Consider the following 22,179-nt stretch of genomic DNA (forward strand, 5'->3'; position numbering starts at 1 on the left):
TACGTTTTAAAACACGAATATAACAAGTAATGTTAAAAATTATATTTTTAACTGTGGTAGTCCCAATCAATATATATAAAAAAAAAAGGAGAAGATTTGAGAGAGTGAGACAGGGAGATACGAGACTAGATGAGGCACCAAAAGTGGGTTTCCCCTCGTAACTAGTAACTACCTCAATTGCTGTACATAAGAATTAAGAAAACCAACGAATTAATCCTCAAACATATCCTCATCTGACAATATAGAAGATTCAGTCCCATTAACATGAGGTTGGGTTGAAGAATTAGCACTGTATTCGCGTAGGACGCTGAAATCCAAGTCATAATCATCGTCTTCTTCATCCTCAGCCTCGTCTTCATCGTCAGTATCTTCTTGTTCTAGTTCCTTGGAACGGGCTTCTCTTTGCATCTTCTGCTCAATGCAATCTTCGTATGACGTTTCATACCATACAGTGCCCTTACCTACGATGGCTTTGTTGTGGGCATCTTTTATCCGCTCTTGCTTGCTCTTCTCTGAGTTCTTGGGTTCTCCCCAGTAGTCAAAACGATAGAGAGGGTTTGTAGGGTCATATTGATCCTTCCCGAAGAAACTTGACTCTTTATACCTTCCTGGCTCTTCCAGTGGCAGACCAAGAGCTTGACGACTGCAACACACAAAAAAAAAAAAAAAAAAAATTATACAGTTTTCAATAAATAAAAGAAAGAGCATACTACATTTTCCACAGAGAGAGAGAGAGAGAGAGAGAGGATCAAGAAGGAAAGCATGCATCAAAACCTAGCAGCTCTACTCAAATTAAGTTCATTTAATTGTCCATGACAGGGCCAGAGGGCCATATTAAACTTTGGTTTGAGATCACTCTAACAATAAGCTTGATGCAGTTGCAAAATAAAATTAGGATGAGAAATCAAATCAGCAGCATATAACAACGCTTCAGCTATCCACATATAAATCCAATTATGAAGTAGGCAGAAGAAGAAAATTGTTCCAGAAACAAACTGTGGAAAAGTTGTGTTTCGGTAACACCTAGACTTTCTCCATAGAAAAAATGAGTACCTTAGTTAATGATTTTGCAGGCCAGATTACCCATAACCCAGTATGTATAAAATTGGAAATGTCAAGTTCATGGTGGTCATATTGGAATTTAATGCTAAATTTGTATACACCATAACATGATGGAGAGAAGCCAATAGCAGAGAGGTCAATGAGATTGTGAGATATCTAATATTAAGCATTGATGTATAATGCCGATGAGAGTACCAGCTGATATCTCTGAGCAAAGCTTCTCTTTCCTCGAAAGATCGACGCCAATGAATTAAGTCATACTCATCCATTTCAATATTTCGCCTCAGCTTGGTAACTTTGTATTCCTCTCCTCTTTCTTTTGCTTCTATTCTTAGTTTGTTATGGAGCTGTCCAACAGAACAGGAAAGGAAAGGACTCTTATAAGTGAAAGCAACAGAAAATCAAGCAACAGGTTTAAAGACATGCAATAAATGGCTAAGGTAAGCCAATGTTTTGGCCCAAAAAAAAAAAAAAAAAAAGGAAGAAAAAGGAATAGCGGACCTCACGCTCAGCAAGGGCAGCCTTCAAGTCAAGTTCTTTAACACTTGTTTTCTGCCAAAAACAAAAAAACACATAACAAGCAGATGAATGCGACAGCATATAGATCAATACATTGACTTGTGAACCGTGCTTACCAGAATCACTTTTGGTATTAAACTTTTCTTATAGTAAGCTTTGGTATGAATAACACTGTTTTGCTCATCGAAGTCCTCATCATCGGTTAACTCTGATAATTTTTTGTCTTTGTATTTCTCAGGATTAGCCTCCAAATCATCCAAAATCATTTGCTCAGCAACATGTATCTGCCACAACTGCATAGCAGACAAAGTGAAAGTTCATAATGATTATCATGATGAAGATGGTGAAACCAAATGACAACAGAGGAGATTCGCACCAAGATTTTTTTTTTTTTAATGTAGTTGTCGTTCTTCTTAACATTTAAAGAATTAAGACCTTGGAGAATGCATACAATTGCATGTGCACATGAAGTTGCCGTCAAACTCCGAAAGGAAAGAGACCCATTTGCAGGGAAGGGGGTGTGGGAGGGAATAAATTTAAATGGTATGAGATATTCACACACACTGACGTATCTCTCTTCCTACATCTATATTCTAATAGAGGGGAGAAAATTTAGCATGAAATAATCTATAATGAAAAAACTTATATCTATACAAAATTTCTGAATTCAACTAGCATTATAAAGATTTTCCTTAAAAGATGTGATAGGCAACTGGCTCCTGGGGCAGTTGTAATGTACACACGTATGAGCAAGCTATGTGTATGCACTTGCCCCTTCGTATTAATGGCAAATACATATTTCAAAACATTGAAATCTAATAGCCAGACTTCTCAGAAAGAATTGCTTGTCAGAAACATACCTTATCAACATAAGGGTGATTTGACAACAAAGGTTCCTCTTCTGGCTTGTCTCCTGGATCCTTTCTAGGAACTGGAGGTCTTCCACAATCACGCTGTAAAGGGAAGCATGCGAAATCAAAAACATAAGCGTGGTAAAAAAGAAATTAATTTTGATAACGTGCAATCTTTCTCAATTTTAAAGCAGAGTGCATGTGCAGGAAACTGCTTGCTTCACATCCTATAAGAATTCAACATAAGTTTTTTTTGATAAGTAGAATTCAACATAAGTTAAAACAAAATATATCCAGAATTGGCAACTTTAGAACACTATAAACCTTGTTCCCTGCCTCTTAAACACATCAACAGGCGAGGAGGGTACGGCTTACCAAGAGAATAGTCTGGCCTCAAATACACAGAAGGTTAAATTCATAGTAAACTAGAGTAGTGAAATTGTACATAGATGCTTCTCTAGTAAACTTCCCTGGTACTTCAGTAATACCCCTTGCATTTTAGTAAAAATTTTACTTACAGGAAAAGAAAAGAATAAGTTAATGGCAAACAATTTATACGAACTTTAGATTAGAACACAAGATGACGGGTGAATTTATATAATAGTCTACTAGAATGATTTTCAACAGGCTCCAGCACAGGTTCATTTGTGAACTTGTCAATTCTTGATTAATCCTAACATTCCATCCCACATGACAATATAACCAAAATCCATCCCCCTCAAAAATGTCAACACTGAAGGTAGGAAACAGGAGTTATAGTTGATAAGCTACATCTTCTATAATGGAGTCATAGGGGGAGATTACAACATACTCAATAAAGACATGAAAAGCTTATTATGGGCATATTAAAGTAGGAAGATGGAGATAATAGCATCTATTAAAGGAAAGGTACAAACCCGTAATTCATCTGGATTAGTATCATCTCGCTGAAATATAGGCGGAAAGTCAAATCTGTTAAAGCTGGAAGTATGGATACAAATGTCAAAATCAACAAGCAAGCAAATAAGAACTTACAATATCGAACAACATCATCAATAATTTATCAGGAGACTGAATAGAGATTGACCTCAGTATTATGCTAAAATAGACTTAAAGAAGTGCAGAAGAGTCAGAAGTATAAGATTACATACATCAGGTGGTCTATGTTTGGATGGACAAACCGCATCTCAATAGGAAACCGAAAACGGTAAGGATCACGCTTTGCCTGCAAAAAAGAATGAGATATACAACAAAAACCTTAGAGAAAAGTTCAATTTCTATAAAAACCCATAATGACTTTGATCTCTGAATGCTGAATAAACAAAGAGCTCAACTTGTAAATGCAACCGGATCATATAAGTGACAATGGTCCCTAAAGAGGGGAAGAACAAGCCTAGTAATTGAAACACTCACCAGAATTTCAACGATGACATGCATACCAACTTTTATGTGATGACGAATCCAATACCAATCATTACCTTTTATAGGAACCCACCTGAAATACATTGAGACACAAATTTACCAGGTAACTTTTGCATTACATATACGTGGTAACATACTAAAACTGAAACCAGGAGGAATCCACCACATATATCAGATTAGCTATCACAGTGAGATGAGTCAAAGCCTCAATTTTAACATTATAATAAGTCTGACAGTGACAGCTGATACAATTACTACACACACACATACGCACAGCCCAGCATCGTTATCAGTAGGAATTTTAACCATTTTTTATGGTTTCCACAATGATAGCCCAAAAACTACTCTAGTGGCAAGATTACCGCCATCATAATTAAGCAATTAAGGCATTACTTTGCTTATGCTCAGAAAAAAAGGGAACTACTATGCTTATTAGCTCAGTTGAAACAACAATGTCTCAAGTCCTTTTTTTCCCTATATAGGTTAGTTACTTCATCAGAGTGAAGAACTCACAATGACAGGTCTCATATCCACTGCTCAAACTAATCATCAAATTGTCCGCTTAGGTATGAATATAACATGTTCAATTAACGAAATTTGGAGTAATAAAGATCACCATAGGGAATCAATAGTTACCCATCGTAAACACCTCCAATGTCAACAAATGCTCCTTGATAAAGGTGCAAAGTAGTCACTTTTCCCAAGCAAATCTGTATAGAAGTTTCGAACGATAAGTTCTCCTATCATCAAATGCATATAGCATCAAGTAGCTGAATTTTTTATGCAGATGTAAGGTGTACATTCTACATATTGGTACTTAGGAAATACCATCACCACACAGCATATACGCATGGGATGCAAGTATATCAAACAACATCAGGCGTGGCATAGGCTTATGCAGCAGGACATACTTTGGCATGGACTAACTCATTGATATTTATAGAAGTATTCAGATACATTTTTGCCACAAAAAGGAGGAAATTGAGTAGTACACATCATTTGGCAGTTTCAAAACATTGCTTGCTAAAAATCAGAACAAATGCATTCAATATTGATAATGTTTTAGTCAAATCATCTTTGCAATCGTGCTCCATTCAACAGTTTCACGCCAACTAAAATTTGTTTGTGTATGTGGGTATGCAGGCCCATATAGGCATCATTGAAATGAGACATATAAATACAGTATCCAGAAGCAGAATAAAAAAGAAATTTGTTAAAGGAAAGAATGAGCTAAATAACTTACTTGTCCTGGATAATAGAATGGAAGCTCATACTGCAGAAAACAATGATGATCAATGTTATCATTTCTTCATAATCCAATTTAAACTAACCAAATAAATTTTGCAACCTATTTTACCATTCCCTCTTTGTAGTCCTTGCCTCGTTTCCTCCTACCAGGATGGAAATCTTGATCATACTGTATAGGAAATTATAAAAACATATGTTAGTCTCCTGAATTGAACAATCAAACTTGTAGACACCGTAGTAGCATAGTTAGTTGCTCCAAAGCAGTATACATCAATTTAATATGAGTAATTGATGTGAGTAATCCTAATAGCCACATTTTTATCCCACAATTATGATGTTGCAGTTTTAACCAATCCTTCAATCAGTCCTTGTTAAAAATAAATAAATAAATAAATCCAAGGGTTGCTTGGAATTGTTATGTCAATATTGTGGGATACAAATGTGGTATATAACATTACTCATTTAATATACAACTTGAACTCTATGAATCAATTTTTGCTTTAACCCATTTTTCCCAACCAGTCCAAATGCACTAAAGCTTTCAGCCAATTTTCCAAATTCACAATAATATATTTCAGCTAGAGTCCATATTTATTCAAAATGAACTTATGGCAAACTTAAGACAGTTTGACAATGTCAATCTAAATTAATTCATCCCCTGCTTGACCTAAACTCTAACCATGGTTTTCTCATGGATGAATATTTCAAAACCATACTATGCCCCCAACCTACCAAAAACATTTAACTATCCTAATAATATTAAGATAATTTATACCAAACTCCCAACTTTAGACTCAATTTTATTTCACATAAACCTCATTCCAATTCGATACACTTGATCACTCAGTCCAACCACACTTCCTATAGAAAACCATAACCCCAAAGTAGTATTTGGTTCAATAATAATATCCCGATAGATAAATACATCGAGAAAGACAGACAAAAAGATATTTCATTATGTATTCTTCTTCTATCCCTAACCTTGCAAGACTCCATTCATCTCATAACCATACTTTGCCCCATGCTACCAAAAACTTTTAATTATCCTAATAAAATCACTGTAATTCAAGCCAAAACTTTCATCTTTACACTCAATAGTTCTTCGCACAAACCTCACTCCAATTCAATATGATCAGCCACTTGGTCCAACCTCACTTTAAACCATAAAATCATGGTAGCATTGGTCCCAAACATAACATCCCAATATATCAAACACAACGACGAGCGCAGACATAAAAAAATAAAATAAAATAGATCACATTTTCTTAGTTTTTCTATCTTAAACCAACCTTATAAGACTCCTCTTCCAACCTATCCTTATTCGCCGCAACCCACTCGTTGTACTGCTTCAAGAACACCCTGTACCGATCCAAACACAAGTCCTCAGTCTCCGTCCTCACCTCCTTCTCCAACTCTTCCAACCCCACCCTCACACCCACCATCTTATGCGCTTCCCTTATGTACTCCAGCTCCTTCCTATCCACCTCCCAGCCCCGCGGTGGCCAATCCCTCGGAGGCACGTGCTGTGCAACCATTGGCGCAGCCCACACCGTCTCCAGAGGCTCCGGAATGTCACCCTTGATCTCGAACTGTTTGCGATAGTAATCGTCCTCGGTTAGACCCATTTGCTCCATCTTCTTCTTGCGGTAGCTGGGTTTGAGCATTTTGAAGGCTTCGACGGCTTCGGGTGTTTGGAGAGGGACTTCTTCACCCTCGTTCAAGCTTTTGCGAGCAAAATCGGCTTCTGGGGAGAGGACCTCTTCCCAGGGTGCCCACCCGCGCTCAACCCAGTTGCGGTTTCGAGCTTCGTCCTCGGTTTCTTTGTCTTTGGGGCCGAATTTCTCGAGGAAGGTCTCGTCTACGGGGAACTCGTCCGAGATGACGGCTTTGGCGGTGAGGGAGAGCTTGGAGAAGGGGATTCGGATTTTGGTGGGGAGGAGAGGAGGACATTGATGGTGGTGGTGGTGGTGGGGTTTGGGGGTTTTAGGGTTCAGGGTTTTAGGGAAGGCGAAGAAATGAGGTGTTTGGAGGATTTGCATTTGGTGGAGCTGTTGGAGATTGTTGGAAGGAGAGTGGAGAGAGCATGAAGTGGAAGAGTAACACAGATTCAGTTGTGTGGATAAAGTAGTTTTGTAGGGAAAGTACCCATTCTTGAAACAACATAATTAATTAATAGTTTCTATTATATAGTCTTTTTGTTTAATGGTTGGATTACACAACCTTATAATCTTTTATGACCCACATTCTCACTTTTTTTATACCAATTTTTACGTAATTTTAAAAACTATTACTGAATTAAAATCATTTTAATGGTAACTTTAAAAATTACGAGAAAAAAATAAATATAAAAAAGTTGATACTCAAATCCAATGCGGATGGATGCATTTAAGTAAGTTGTAAATGAGTATTAGACCATCAATAGATGTAGCTAGCATACATACAAATAGGTTATTTAGATATATACAGGTTTTAGGATATGCGGAATTAATTTGCTCCATTCCTAAAACCGTTTTACTCTTAAAGGATCCTGCTTTATTTTGGGATCAATATGGATCCCTATTTTATAGGGCCAAAAATAAGGAATTTGTTTCATGTAATATATAAGACATGGAGTTGCAGTTTTTGTTGCTTGGGATCGATAGAATCTCGTGAAACTCAACCTCATAATCTATTTAATGAGCCGCATGAAATCATGTATTCTACGAATTTCGATCCTCTCCAGTTTATTTGAACTAGAGAATATCCAGTTAATTATAGTGAAATGATATTTTTGTCATCTCAAAAAGTGAAAAGACAAAAATACCATCTACTATAACTAAATGAAATAGAAAGTACCTGTATTCTACCCATATGGAAATCTCCCTCCTCTCTCGAATATTTGGCTCATGATAAATTGCATTGTAAAACTTTGTAAATAGAATTTTGCATAAAACTTTCACTATACATGTCTATAAAACTATAAGATATTTTATACATACATGAACCAAAGATTATTGCATGGAATTGTGTTGCAATCATTTTGTTGTGATCAAGTAGAGCACATTTATTGTTTTTCTGAACACATTTATTGTTTCAGTTAGATCATGTCATACACATTTTGAACGAGTGTAAAAACTTGTGAATTGTACATAAATATTTAACTGAAAATTGGGGGTAAATTACAAAGTCAAGGTTCAAATTGTTTTGATATCATCATATTAAATCATCAATTGTTTCAAAAGCTTAAACCAATAATAATAATTAATTTAATCATCTAATTAATATTCTAACATTCATTTGTAGTGCTTCCTCCTAAATATGACTTTTGTATAAATTTTACTAATGAACAATTATTATGGAAAGGATTCTATAGACTCAAAACCTAATGCTAAAATAAAGAAGCCTCCTAACAAAACTTAGTCCCAAGTTCTTCTATATGGAGATACCGATTAAATGGTGTAGTTTAGTCATTATTGTGACATGAATGATTTAAGACCCTTGAGAGAAATCGAACCTCTCAATAGTTAGGGTATAACAATGGTGGGGAGGAGCATCTAGAGAGTTGACATGCGGAGAAAGCGCTTCCCCCGAGACAAGGATCCTCGATCTCCATTTCGAACCCTTTTATCGTCAAAATTTTATTTTGCTGCTATACGATGCCACACCATTTAAAATAATTTTATACTCAAACCTTAAACCAACCAAATCTATAATGAACAGCAAACCAAATATGTCATTAAAAAAATTAAGCATGAACAATTGCCTCCATGAGCAAAGCAAATAGCCTCCGGCCAAGAGCAACGTAAAACAGCCCAAATCTATCATGACCCACACCACTCTTTTCTATAGGCTATAGCCACCTCATGAGATCCATGAAAGAATCACACTTGTTATATTTACCTCATTTGCTTTTCTTAAAAAAATGTTGATATATTTCCTAATAAGATTCTTGTTTGATTGCATACTACAATATTTTTTAATATTATTTTGATAATATGACTGTATCCACAACTTGGATTGATCGTGTAAAAATAGGCATAATGAATTATAAAGAAATAAATAAAAACAAAAGAATATAATTTGTGAGAGTTTTTTTCCTTCTTCTAATTCCTATGGTTAAGAGCTTATCTAACCGAAAAAATAAAAATGTTTTCAGAATACTTGATCACAACAAAATGATTGCAACACAAATCATTGCAAATAATATTAAGGCAACCTTGATTTATTGAAGGAAATCAAATGTTTGTAATACAATTTCAATGCAAGAAATGATTTATTGGAGGAAATCAAATGCTTGTAATACAATTTCAATGCAAGAAAGTCATGAGCCAAATATTCAAGTGAAATAGAAAAGATCATATTCCCTACCGACCAAATTAATAAATTTGGATCGTATATAAGAAAAGATTCACATCTCCATTAAATTGAGATTATTTATTTATTAAGATCAATGAAAAAAAATCAAAACCTAAACACCATCACAATATTGCACTTAAAACTTGTCTTTTGAAAGAAGTTCTCAAATCCGAAACATTGAGCTTTTTTATGCTAATGTCCTAACATTCATAAACAACTCTAATTACTATGAAAGCTATCAACACAAACTAGATAAACAACTTGTGGGTGAGGGGGAGAAGAAAGAAAACCAACAATAGCCATGGCAATGTCACAATTAAAAGAATAGTACAATTTTTTAGATCAAAGCATTTGAAGCCCCTCCTTTCGATCTCCTCCTTTCTCAATGACAATCAAGAATAAAATTTGAAATCTTTGGCTTGAAGAATGATCTGCCTCAGTGCACCAATAGGGGCTAAGATCATCAATATGACTCCAACTATAATGCAAAACTGAAATTGCAAAAATCAAAATCAGATTACATAACTTAATAATAAAAATAAAATCTGAAAAACACATAAGAAAATTTTCTCGTTAACATACCCAATTTGCTAACCAGGAAAGGCTGAACCTCTTAGGTTTACAGATGGCTAACCACATGATGCAAGGGAGCTGCAAAATACTAATAGAATTAGAAACTCTCAAAGCTTTTATCACATTTCTTGTGAAAGAAAAAGAAACATATATTATGACATACAAAGTATGTTGTGGGAGCAAAAGCAAATCCTCCAAAGAAACTGAGAAGCCCTCCAAAGAAAGGGAAAGTAATTGCGAGGAACATGGTAAGTGCTGCAACAAAGAAGATACAAGGTTTTTTCATGTGGTTAAGGTGTTCAAATGGAAACAATGTATTGAAACTAAGAGTCCATTTTTAGCTCTCTTTTTTTAAAAAAAAAAAATCTTACCAACATTTGCATTGCATATTATGAAACAATACGACAGTCAAGAAAAAATGGAAAAAAAAAAATACTTACCAACATATGCATTGCGTATTATGAAACGAAGGAACCTAGTTGGCTTGAAATTCATCTTCAATACCAAAAATGATTCCAGCAAATCAAAAACTGGAATGGCAAAAATCTACCTTGCACAAACATATTGAATATTGTTTAAAAGAAATAAATGAAAATTGATCAAGAGATACATAACAGATAGTCAGAGAATGTCATTTATAAAATCTGTCTGCACAATTGTTTGTGCATAAAATTCTTATCTACCATTGATTTTCTACAGCAAAAAAGTTTAATATACAACAAGTGGTGGATGAACTATGCACATCAGCAGTAATTTTCATATTTAATCTTACCTGGTAAGATCCAATAACATGAACAACCACGAACATGTTAGCAACTGCAACAAGCCAGACGGGCTTCTGAAGTGACATGAGGATATTATCCTCAACATCATTTCCAAACACCCAATAACCAACCAGTGAAACCGGGAAATAGCACAAGGCAACGACGATATATGCGACGATTACGCCTTTCCACATGGGTTTCTTGGAGGGCATTTCGGGTGTGGAAGGTATGGTTGCTTGGATCTCCAAGACCACATTGTGCCCAGCATAGGCAAAAGCTACATCTCCCAAGGCTGAAAAGAAGTTGAACATATTTCCTGTAGGGGTTGATGCCTTGGGACCATAGTTCACATCTGGTTGAACTCCCTTGTGAGCTGAAGCTGACCAAGCAATTGTAGAGTAACTGTTTGAACAATTACTCACAGATTGTCAATCAATTGAATTTCATAATGTTTGCACCAAGAAAATATAGATAAAACAGAAAACAAAATGCTACTAAGATGCTTTAATGAGTCATTTTCTTTAAGAAATTAAAGCAAATATTTCTAGGATACAATAGAACTTAGAAATTCTCTGTAGTTTGGTTGCGCACAAAACAAAACAAAGCAATCATTAACTACTAATCGATACCCCGGAAATGTTTATAAAATTACAAAAATACCTAACATTAGACGGGGGTATTTTGAAAAAGATTTAACACTAAATTTGGATTGGACGTGAGGGTTGATATTTCAAATTTCTGAAAAATAGTAACCCTAAATTGACACGGTATAATTAGAAAAGTGATGAAAAATCATGGGCAATAAATGAAGTTTTCCCAAATATAATTGACAAAAGATTATAAGGCTTCTTCTTTCATTTTTCGTTTCATACAAATAATGTGCAGAAAAATAAAAGTATGCATGACATATATTGTATGTGCAAACGTATCTAATGTGTGTGCATTTGTGCAACAAACTATAATCTTATTTAATTTATGTATGTTCTTTCTGCTGTGCTACTTCAGATCAAATTCTTCTCAAATAAAAGTTGGTTAATTAAATTACTCCTTACGTTTATAAGTGACATCAACAACTTTTGTAGCAATAAAGTTAGATAGAAAGTGAATTTAGTTGGGGTATATTTGATAGATTGATAATGAAATTGTTCCCAAAAGAAGATGATACCTCAAGGACATGACGGCGGCGGCCAAAGAGACGCCGGTGATGGAATTGAAACTGGGAAGGTGGGAGAGAACAAAATGAACGGATGCAAACATCATGATGAAGTAGGTGGTTTTAATAGACTTGCAGCCGGTGCACAAAAGATCATGCATCTTCTTCAGGGACTTTCCACCTGTGATCATGTAGACTATGTTAACGCCAACTTCCACCATCAGCTGTTGGGGCACAACTATCCACAGTCCAAGCTTTTCTCCGAAAGCCTGTTGACCCAACTCATGGTACCTGTCAAACCTCTTCCCTGCCACCATTTCATGCATTTCCACCATTTGCCACAAGGTGTACAGAGTGATGATCCATGACAAAACCAACACTGCAACACCAGGACCCCTAAAACACACACAAACCCATCTCAATCATTGGTGTAATTATTATTGTAGGGGGCGAACAAAAAATATGATAAAACAAACAATCATATATATATATATTATTCTAAATAGAAATAATCATGCAATAAATTATATATGGTTGAAATGCTCAATTTTTTTCTTTATTTATGAATACTTTATTGTTTATCATGAAAAAAGTTTAAAAAAAAAAAATTAAGAATAGCTAAATAATATAGAATAAAGAAAAAATACCGTTAAAAACACTGCCTAAATGAAAATTATAAAAACACAAAAAAAGAAGAAAAGGCATGGATTCAATTTCTACATGTATGTTATATATCTAATAATTAGGAGCTAATATGGTGCATATTCGCCCACAAAGATTAGTTCAAATGGTTGACTCGTTTGATTAATACCATGAAATCAGCAGTTCAATTTTCACATGATTTTTGCAGCAAATGAAATTGTTGCATCAATGCATACTAGACAAAAATGGATATCATTATTAAATTACTATCTAAAAAACTTAAACAAATAAACACACAACACAAACATACGCAAGCATGCATGCTCCCACACGCAATTTCTCCACCATTTCAACCTTTCCACACACACGGAGAAACTCTCATTATAGAAACATAAAACATGGCTTCAAGTGCAACCCAAAGATGCTCACAGATCAAACTAATCCTTCTGTTTTTAGACTCGAAAATCAGAACACCCAAAAATAATCTCATCAAATGCAGAAAAAAGAAAGAAAAACAACTATTAAGTACTCAATTTCACGAGTACGATCTAGCACAGTCACAGTAAACCACTAGTAACTTCAACAAAAAACACAGATGATCCAAAAACAGCTAAAGAATCCCACAGATCCATAACAACGGAAAAAAACAACAATTAGATCAAACCTAGAATCACAGATCCAACACTGTTTCACTCAAAATGATTAATTAATGTTTTAAAACTCACCATGTTTGAGGTAAAAAAAGAAAAAAAAAGAAATGAAGAATATTTAACTAAGAGTAAATTGCAAAGTCAAGGTTCAAACTTGCTTTGATATCATATTAAATCATCAATTGTTTCAAAAGTTTAAACCAATAACAATAATTAATTTAATTATTCTAATAAATACAACCCATGTCAGTACACTTAATAGTTTTATTTGTCTAATAAGAGCTACAAACCCATGTCGGTACAATGTTACCCATGTCTTATATGTCTAATAAGAGCTAATATGGTGCAAACTCACCTGCAAAGGTTAGTTCAAATGGTCGATTCGTTTGGTTAATACCATCTGATCGGCCGTTCGATTCCTATTGATTTTGCGGGTGGGATATATATATATATATATATATATGACATACTATCTTTTAACCAAACAGACAAAAATGGCATACCATCCAAGTTGAGACATGGCATACGGGAGACCCAGGACTCCAGCGCCAACCATGGCAGTGACATTGTGGAAAGCAGAGTACCACCACTTTGCATTCCTGGATTTGGTGATGGGAAGCCAGTCATCGAGATCTTTCACCCCTTTCACCTCTTTCTCCACCTTCTTAGAAGCCTCTGCCATTGTTGTTTTTCTTTTTCTTCCCAACAGATTCAAATTCAGATTCTCTCGATTGCTTATCAACAAACTGAGATTATTGTTGTAACAAACAAATCGTGCAATTTAAAGGGAAGACCAATAACAAAGATAAATCTTACCCTTTAATTTGAATTCAACCTTAAATCTAAGGTTGAGTTTGATATAAATGCAAACACTGTCTATTGAGTAAAAGGTTGAAGCAGATAGCTAGCAAGACAACAAGTATTATCTTCCATTATAAACTATTTGTTGTTTAGGATAAACAGAATCTCAATTTGCTCCAATAAAAATCACTTAATCATAAAGATTCTCAGATTCTTAAAATTTCCTGACTCTTAACTGATCCTGCTTTATTTTGGGATCAATATGCATTCCTACTATAAGGGCGGGTCTGTTTCATTTAATATGTAACATGTGATTGCCGAGTTTCTCTCGGATATAAAATTGCGACACATGTCCTGTTATGCAAATTCCATTTCACTCTTAGTAGACTGAATTGACATTTTTGTATTAAGCTATTAATATATGGATATGAAACTAATATTTTATTCTACTTAGTGATGAAGTATTAACTCTATTAAGAGGGTATTTTTTTTTTTTTTTTTTTTTCTTCAATTTGCCTGTTTTTTCTTTGATAAAATTAACAACTTTAGAATTAAGATAATAAATTGTCTGGATTTTTATTGAGTAAAAAGACGCGATTATAGATTATTATGAAGAATCTTGTAACAGATAGACATGGAATATGAGATTAAACTTCCTAACGATGTCATCAATTATACAGTTTGGATGCTTCACAATGACTTTGATCATAATTCACTTAAAAAAACGTGTCCTATTCAGATGGCCTAACCGGTGAAGAGGTTGCATTAATGCTAAACCTACACTTGGTTTACTAGTCTTTTACTGCTTGTTGATAAGTGTTAGTATCTTATTAGAAGGTGTTAAATTTTTTATTAGTGACTAATAAGGTTTCAATCAATCAAATGAGTTGTAAAACAGTTATAGATCTAGCATGCATTACTCAAACCATGATAATATACTAAATAGAATTTATCATCATGCTTATCGGATATCAGATATTGAGCAAGCTGTAAAAGAGTTAGTATACCAGTAATAAATCTAGCATTACTCAAATCAAGAGGAATAGTGCTAAACCTACAACTAGTCTATAACTCTTTTATAACTTGTTAAAACGTGTTTGCAAGTGATTGGAGGGTGTTCTATTTTTTTTTTATTTTTTTTGAAAAATGCTATTTAATAAACTATTAAGTCTACTATACAACTGGCATACAATTGTAATGGCACATCAATGAAAATCTAACTATAAATTTTTTTTTTTAAATTTTTTTTTTTTAATGCCACGTCATCCTAACTTATCCTAAGTTGTATAATAATCGTATAATAATCTACTATATAGCAATACTCAATTTTTTAATGACTAACGTGACTCTAATCAGATGTTAACACGTGTCAATAAATTTTTCTCAACCAAGAATTTTAAGAGATAGGTGCCCAAAAAACTCGGAATTCCAAAGAGGTTATTTTGAGAGACCAAATGGTTTTAGAATATTTGAATTCATAGTCTCTCGCCATGGTCATGATTTTGACTTTCGAGTCTGAGTTGTTGAGGAGACCCACTCAAGCGCCTTCTTGAAACAAAACTCCGAAAGTTTGTTGCGAAAAATCAGGCGATTGTGAGACCAGGTTGAGCAATTGGGTTGGTTTTCTAACCCTGAACCGACCCGAACATATTTAAATATATAATAAAATGATAAATACAAAAGTAGTCTTTCAATATATTAAAGGAATAAAGGCAAAAATAGTTTTTGTAGTTGTTCTAAATTACAAATAGCTCCTTATGATATAAAAAAATATTTCAGAAATCCTCTAGGTAAGCCAAAATAACAATTTAGTCATTGTACTCAAATTCCGTTAACATGCCAAGTTAACACTAATAAAATGACGATACATGTCATTCTTAATAAAAAAAATATAAATATATAAAATTTGAAAAATGCTAGGAGTCAATAAATTCCTCATATTTGACCCATATTCTCTTACCATCAACCATTGGATTTGTGGGATCTACCGTTGACTTATATAAAATCTAAATAAGTCTACAAATTTAATAGTTAATTGTAAGGTAATATAAGTCAAATATAAAGAACTTATTATCCCCTACCATTTCTCATAAAATTGACCCCCTCTTTTTAGGGCGATCATCCTCTCTAAAAAGAGTGACAACTTGTAATTATTTTTTTAATATATTAATTTTTTTTTAATTAAGAGTAACACATATTATCATTTTAATGACACTAACATGGTACACTAACAAAATCCATTAAGTGTTTTGACAGAATTTGACTACATGGACTAAATTATTAATTTGGCCTATTCCGATGACCTCTAAATTATTTTTTATACCACAAGAAGCAATTTGCTGACTTTGCATTTATCCCTATAATAAACTATATTTTATATATTAAACATATATACTTAATAACCTAACCCTAGATTAGTTAATTCTCTTCGTAGAAAGTCCAAACAAAATCAACAGGCTGCTGGAATCAAAGATTATCTAGACACAGCCAATTTTGACATTGGGACCTAATAACAGTTGGTACGACATGCAATATAAGTTACCATGGCAGTTAGTCCATCATGCACTGCTCTAAGATTAATGTCTACAGCTACTTTTGGAAAAAATTGAACCGAGCATATATACAAACAATCTAATGTAGTCGAAAATGTGGGAAAATAAACCTTGAAAAGGGGATCATAGCTAAAAAAACATGTGATTACAAAGCAGAAGACTGCCTGAATTAATTGTCTGTTGTTGCTTCCATCTTTCGAAGAGAAAATCTTCGTCGCTTTGAAGCTTGAGATAATCGTCAATGTCAAACCTTAACCCCCGCGATTCACCAGAACAAGATTGGCTATTGTAGCTACAAGGTTCTCCAGATTTATTCCATGAATCTTCTCTTATGTTCATTGGCAAGCCAACAATATATCCGGGGCTCCAACTCCCACGACTGCTGGCAGAATGATTACTTTGATTTTGTGCACTGCACGCTTCCTATAATATAATATGAATTTCAAAGAAGTATGTCACAGTGGAAGAGAAATATATAAATGAAAATACACATAAAAAAAAGTTTTATTTTCATTGCTACATCATCAAGTTGTATGACAGTCGTATATTAATTAACGAAATAGCATTACTCGTATGAAAAATCGAGGATCTGAAAGCCAAAAGGATAATCAAATCTAGAAGAATGCCTTGACCTAATTCTCTCCACCCCATCCCCAAAGAATTGCAACCAGCATATAATCAGAGATTACCTGAGCTGCATCCAACAATGTACTTGGAGTTTTAGGCGGCTCTGCCTTACTCTTGCATGATTGCGGAGTAGCATCATTACTAGCTTCCCAGTCCAACCAAGGCAGTACAACCCCATCCATTTCGACGGGAAGAGAATTAAATGCCACTGGACTTCGAAAAGTTTCTGACTTTACAATTCCTCCAAAAGATGAGCTTGTATCACTCTTTTCTCCATCAAGAGATGAAATGTCCGTATCCTCAACATTAGAAATGAAGTCCTCAATATACTTCCCTGCCTCCTCGGTCAATCGATTTGACATCCTACTTCTGTCATTACTCCTCTGGCAACAAACATATCAACTAAAAAGTTAATAAATCACTTTTACGGTCAGCAAAGAAGATCATTATTTGGAAATAATAAAAGTGACAGCAAAAGACTTGACTAAAATAAATGCAAACCCTATCTGCTAGAGTGCAGGAGAGAGAGTACCTTTCTGGCTCGTGAAGGTTTTCCTGTAGCAGTTTTCTTTGGTTCAGGAAGCAATTCCTTCACTGTCTTAGAGAGTTCCCGACCATGTTGCTCCTCCAACACTATTTCAGCCAGTAAATCTTGTTTACGCATCTCTGACTGTGAATTCAAGTAATAAGATCCATCAGTATCCGAAAAATTCTTGACGAGATGGCACAATCTCAAGAGTGAAAAGTTGTTGGATGCAACCTTCAGAATCAACTAATATATATTCTTAAGGGCAATTTCATACTATATAACCTAAAGAAAATGGGTAATAAATTCTCATGTCCTGAATAACACACATCAGAGGCTGTGTTCATTAGCTAGTCAAAAATGCATTTTAGCAGGCTCTTTTTTGCATTGATTGCAACTCTCATAATAAACGAAGTTTGGCTTCACAATTTACTAAAACACATATCTGATATGGCATCTGTTCAACAGTTAGAAAGTTGAAAGAAACAATTACTACTTTCCTGATAAATCCTACAGATATCAAGATACTTTTTAACAACATGATTTTATTGAAAAACCAGAGGGAGTAACTTAGGTATACAGGCTGTGCATGGAAGTATTCTCCCTAATAACAATAATTAAGAAAAATACAATGATTCCAAAAAGTCCATTATAGTAGATGGACTACTTCCATCTAACGACATCCAAAAAATAGGGAACAGACAAAACCAGCCTTAATTCTATCGATAGAAAGCTTCTGCCCCTCAAAAGTTTGCCTATCTCATTCCTTCCATGTAGTCCATGTGAGACACCAAGGCACCGCATTCTAAACTTTGTTACCGTATGAACCAGGATTTCTTCGCCAACATTTAAGCAAAGCAGACACTGATGCAGGCATAAACCATTTCACAGCAACCTAGCAGTGAAGCAACAAATGATCTACATTCTCACCATTTCTATTACACATACAACACCAATCCACAGTAATTCTTTTCTGTAAGAATGTTCCCCAACATTATTTTCCTAACAAAATAAAGCTACCTTCGAAGATGCCTTCACGCTATAAATAGCCTTCCAAGGAAATTCCGAACGAGTGACTTCTCTTTAAGTCTTAGTACGAACAAACATTAAATATACCATTTCTGCTCAACTTCCAACACATTTTATCACCCACCCCAACAATAATCTGAACTGAACACAGCAACTTAAAGAGAGAATTAACTGAGTCTAACTCCTGATCTTGTACTCATTCACACAAATATCCAATACTGCGACACAAGTTTAGAAACTTGTACCGATTGAAATCAAACATTCAACAAGATAACATATCTATGTCAATTGACAACATTTAATTTTTTTAGATTGTCAAAAGGATGCATACAACACCACCCTTCTAAGTTCTAAACACCAGTCATGGAAAACTTATGGACAAACCACAAGTGAAAGCTGGAAATATTTGACAGGTTCACTCAAATGCTCCTTATCAATAATAATTATGAACGAAAGAGATCTGCTGGTTGCATGTCTCATTTACAGGAGCACAAAGGGGTGAAATTACTAATTTACCATGGACAAAAAATTTGAAATTACCTGCTCCAATTTTGTTGAGTTCCTTCTGATTGAAGAAACTGCCTGAAAAACTTCAGAATTAGTTGGTTTCAAGCAATCACCACTTGCTGAAAAAGAGGTTTTTGTTTTAGCCATTTCCTGAATAAGTTGCACAGAGCACTAGTTAGTTCCAGGGAACATAATAAAGAATGAACCAAATTTGAATATGTAGGACAAAGAACATCTACACTGGCAAGTTCTACGCAACAATAAATTACTGACTTTTCCAAGTTCCATTCTGATCTCCTCCACAGCATTTCTAAGTTCTTCACGCATTTCTGCATACAATTCACTGTTAACGCCATCTGCAGCAGGGTGCTTTGCCTGAAAAGTAACAAAGATGACAACATTGACTCATGTAAAAATTATAAAACTTTCTTCATTTTGGTCTTGGAAAAAATATAACTTTGAGGCAGTGGTTATTGAATAACTGTCATTTTAAACAAAATAAATCAACCTTCTTTTGTGCATAAACTGCTCGTATTATCCTCTCAATCCCACTTTTACTGGAATGAGAATCCCTTCCTTCATCATCAGTAAGGACTGAAGACTGGCTCTGAAAGGTCCAGAGATATTGTTTTAGATTCAGTTCAGTTTGCAATACAAGTCAGATTAGAAAATATTTTAACAAAATGAAAGAGACCTTAAAAATGAGGTAAGTGTCTTAATTACAAAATTCCAAACTGTCTTTCTAAATTTCAATTAGAGAAACGAACATGGTAATAAAATAAGCCATAGGAGAAGGACAGGGCTTACTGAATGGTCATCATGGGACTTCAAGTCTTTTTGACTAAAAGACCTTCTCAATACTTGTCTTTGCTTTGAAACTGCTGGTCGATTGGATAATGGCATTTGGTTGTTTCCACTACCAATACTCTTCAGATTAGCATGATTGCTGGAGTTTTGAGAGGGATCTAGATCGCTCTGTTGTTTAGAACATAAACAAGTTAAATATCTTCTCCAACTTCACTATGGCTAGGAAGAAAATACGTGTTCTTGTATAGCAAAGGGATAATAGCAATAATAATCTCTGCTACTAATAAAGCAACCTCCCCAACATGATTCCTCAATGAAACTTGCCACTGGATATTCCATAAAAGTTCTAGGATAATTTCTTGTTTTTGATAGGAAAGATCATATATACAAAGGTTGTACAAACCCTTCACTGTTTTTCATCAAAATGCATTCTGATTCATTCTCCTCCAACCATTTCAACACTAGACACTGACAATAAATTCTCACAAGTCAAGAAAAGTGACTAATCTCATCATACACACAAAAGCATATGCCAATCATATTACCCAAGGGCAGCCCTAGCGACAAATGCATTCATCCTATAAAGATACTGGTATTCATATAATTTATATGAAGAGAGGACAAAGTAATCACCTCATAATATCCTAAAAAAAATAATTGCAAATCGACAAAATGTTGACAAAAAAACAAGCATAGCTAACACTTGGATATGAAGGATAACCACCATACTGAAACTAACACATTTCAACCTTTACAATCAAAAAGCTCTGGGCATAAGGCACACCACTATACATATCCCATTTTATGTGACCTTGATTGGTTTCCCCTAACAAGTAAAGTCCATATTCTATTTCAAGCGAAGCCTACCATGACTGTGCAATAAATAAGCATTAAAATTGAAAATTAAATCAAATAAGCAACACACAAAAATAATTCCGGTAAAATCTAATCATTGAATTCAAATTCCAAAACAAAACTTAAAAGGACAAAAAGGCAAAGCGAAATCTCACCTCCGAATCGCTAATCTGACACCGCACTACAGAAACCGAGCGCCGCCTCCTCGAATTACTTTCTGAAACTACCCTTCCTCCACCGGAACTATTACACACACTGCTCCTCCCATCTACCCCTGCTTTTGAGCTCTGTCTCGACACTGACCTCCCTCGTCTCAGCGACGACGACGACGACGACGCACCAAGACCGCTCGCCGGGCCGGCCTCGGAGCTCCTCGAGCCCGAGCGGCCTCGATCGCCGGAGTGGAAGAACTCGATGGCGAGGTCGTCGAGGCTGATCTCCGGGAACCCCGAGCCTCTCACCGTGTTCACGAACTTCCCTCTCGGAGCCGGAACGCCGTCGTCGAACTCGTCGCTTCCCGGCACGGGTATCCGGTGCGAGAACCGGCTCAGGCTGCGCGAGCGGCGGTGAGCTGAGCTCTGATTGGAGGATCCGGAGTCCTCCGCCGACGACGATGAGGCTCCGATCGGCGTTCTCTTCGTCGTCGATTTGAACGCCGATGTCGCCATGTGAATTCAAAATCAACAACCTAACAATACTAATAATATATACATTCACATATATAAATAAATATGTGCGTGTGTGGAAGATCAGAGTTTAAAATTCAGCAGTTTGAGCATTTACTCTGTGTGTGTGTGAGAGAGAGAGAGAGATACATTTTGGAGGGTGAGATTGGCGGAGAGATCGAAAATTTAGGAAAAAATTTGAATAACGGAGCGGTTGAGGCTGAAGTAGAGGGAAGCAGAATGCTTGGATATAGGTCTGGGTTTTCGCTGGATATTGCTAATTTGCCATTGGACCGTTAAGTCGCATTTAGGGCCGTATTATTATTGTGTAATTGTAAATACTATTCGATTTTTTTTTAAATTTATTTATTTATATTGCTAATTCAGTTTTTTTTTTTTAAAAAAAAAAATCCAACCCGAGAAAGAATTTTTCCTAAAAAACTACTTGCTTAATTTTTAAAAAAAATGATTGTATTTACCTCTACAAATTCTAGTAATTGTTTTTTAGTAAAAAAAAAAATCCAACCCGAGAAAGAATTTTTCCTAAAAAACTACTTGCTTAATTTTTTTTAAAAATGATTGTATTTACCTCTACAAATTCTAGTAATTGTT

The 22,179-nt window shown here is 35.0% G+C and overlaps 3 protein-coding genes across 3 annotated transcripts; all 3 read right to left on the minus strand.

Annotated features, from left to right (window-relative positions):
* Positions 1–118: 118 nt before the first annotated feature.
* LOC132173988 (protein PLASTID TRANSCRIPTIONALLY ACTIVE 10) lies at positions 119–7,201 on the minus strand. Its single transcript, XM_059585706.1, has 12 exons — positions 6,371–7,201; positions 5,191–5,250; positions 5,077–5,106; positions 4,470–4,543; positions 3,825–3,906; positions 3,563–3,636; positions 3,329–3,392; positions 2,442–2,534; positions 1,698–1,874; positions 1,564–1,614; positions 1,258–1,409; positions 119–643 (listed from the first exon to the last, which is right to left on the minus strand). Exons 1-12 carry the CDS (start codon positions 7,118–7,120, stop codon positions 211–213), a joined length of 2,040 nt encoding a protein of 679 aa, XP_059441689.1. The 5' UTR covers positions 7,121–7,201; the 3' UTR covers positions 119–210.
* Positions 7,202–9,664: 2,463 nt separating this feature from the next.
* Positions 9,665–13,880, minus strand: LOC132175929 (lysine histidine transporter 1-like). Its single transcript, XM_059588025.1, has 7 exons — positions 13,702–13,880; positions 11,919–12,302; positions 10,762–11,155; positions 10,430–10,535; positions 10,153–10,244; positions 9,999–10,067; positions 9,665–9,907 (listed from the first exon to the last, which is right to left on the minus strand). Exons 1-7 carry the CDS (start codon positions 13,878–13,880, stop codon positions 9,809–9,811), a joined length of 1,323 nt encoding a protein of 440 aa, XP_059444008.1. The 3' UTR covers positions 9,665–9,808.
* A 2,712-nt stretch (positions 13,881–16,592) lies between these two features.
* Positions 16,593–21,784, minus strand: LOC132175228 (uncharacterized). Its single transcript, XM_059587097.1, has 8 exons — positions 21,058–21,784; positions 20,048–20,215; positions 19,749–19,847; positions 19,514–19,615; positions 19,274–19,390; positions 17,711–17,848; positions 17,241–17,561; positions 16,593–16,974 (listed from the first exon to the last, which is right to left on the minus strand). Exons 1-8 carry the CDS (start codon positions 21,568–21,570, stop codon positions 16,681–16,683), a joined length of 1,752 nt encoding a protein of 583 aa, XP_059443080.1. The 5' UTR covers positions 21,571–21,784; the 3' UTR covers positions 16,593–16,680.
* Between the last annotated feature and the right edge of the window lie 395 nt (positions 21,785–22,179).

The sequence above is a fragment of the Corylus avellana genome, chromosome ca3, assembly GCF_901000735.1.
Source record: "Corylus avellana chromosome ca3, CavTom2PMs-1.0".
NCBI lineage: Eukaryota > Viridiplantae > Streptophyta > Magnoliopsida > Fagales > Betulaceae > Corylus > Corylus avellana.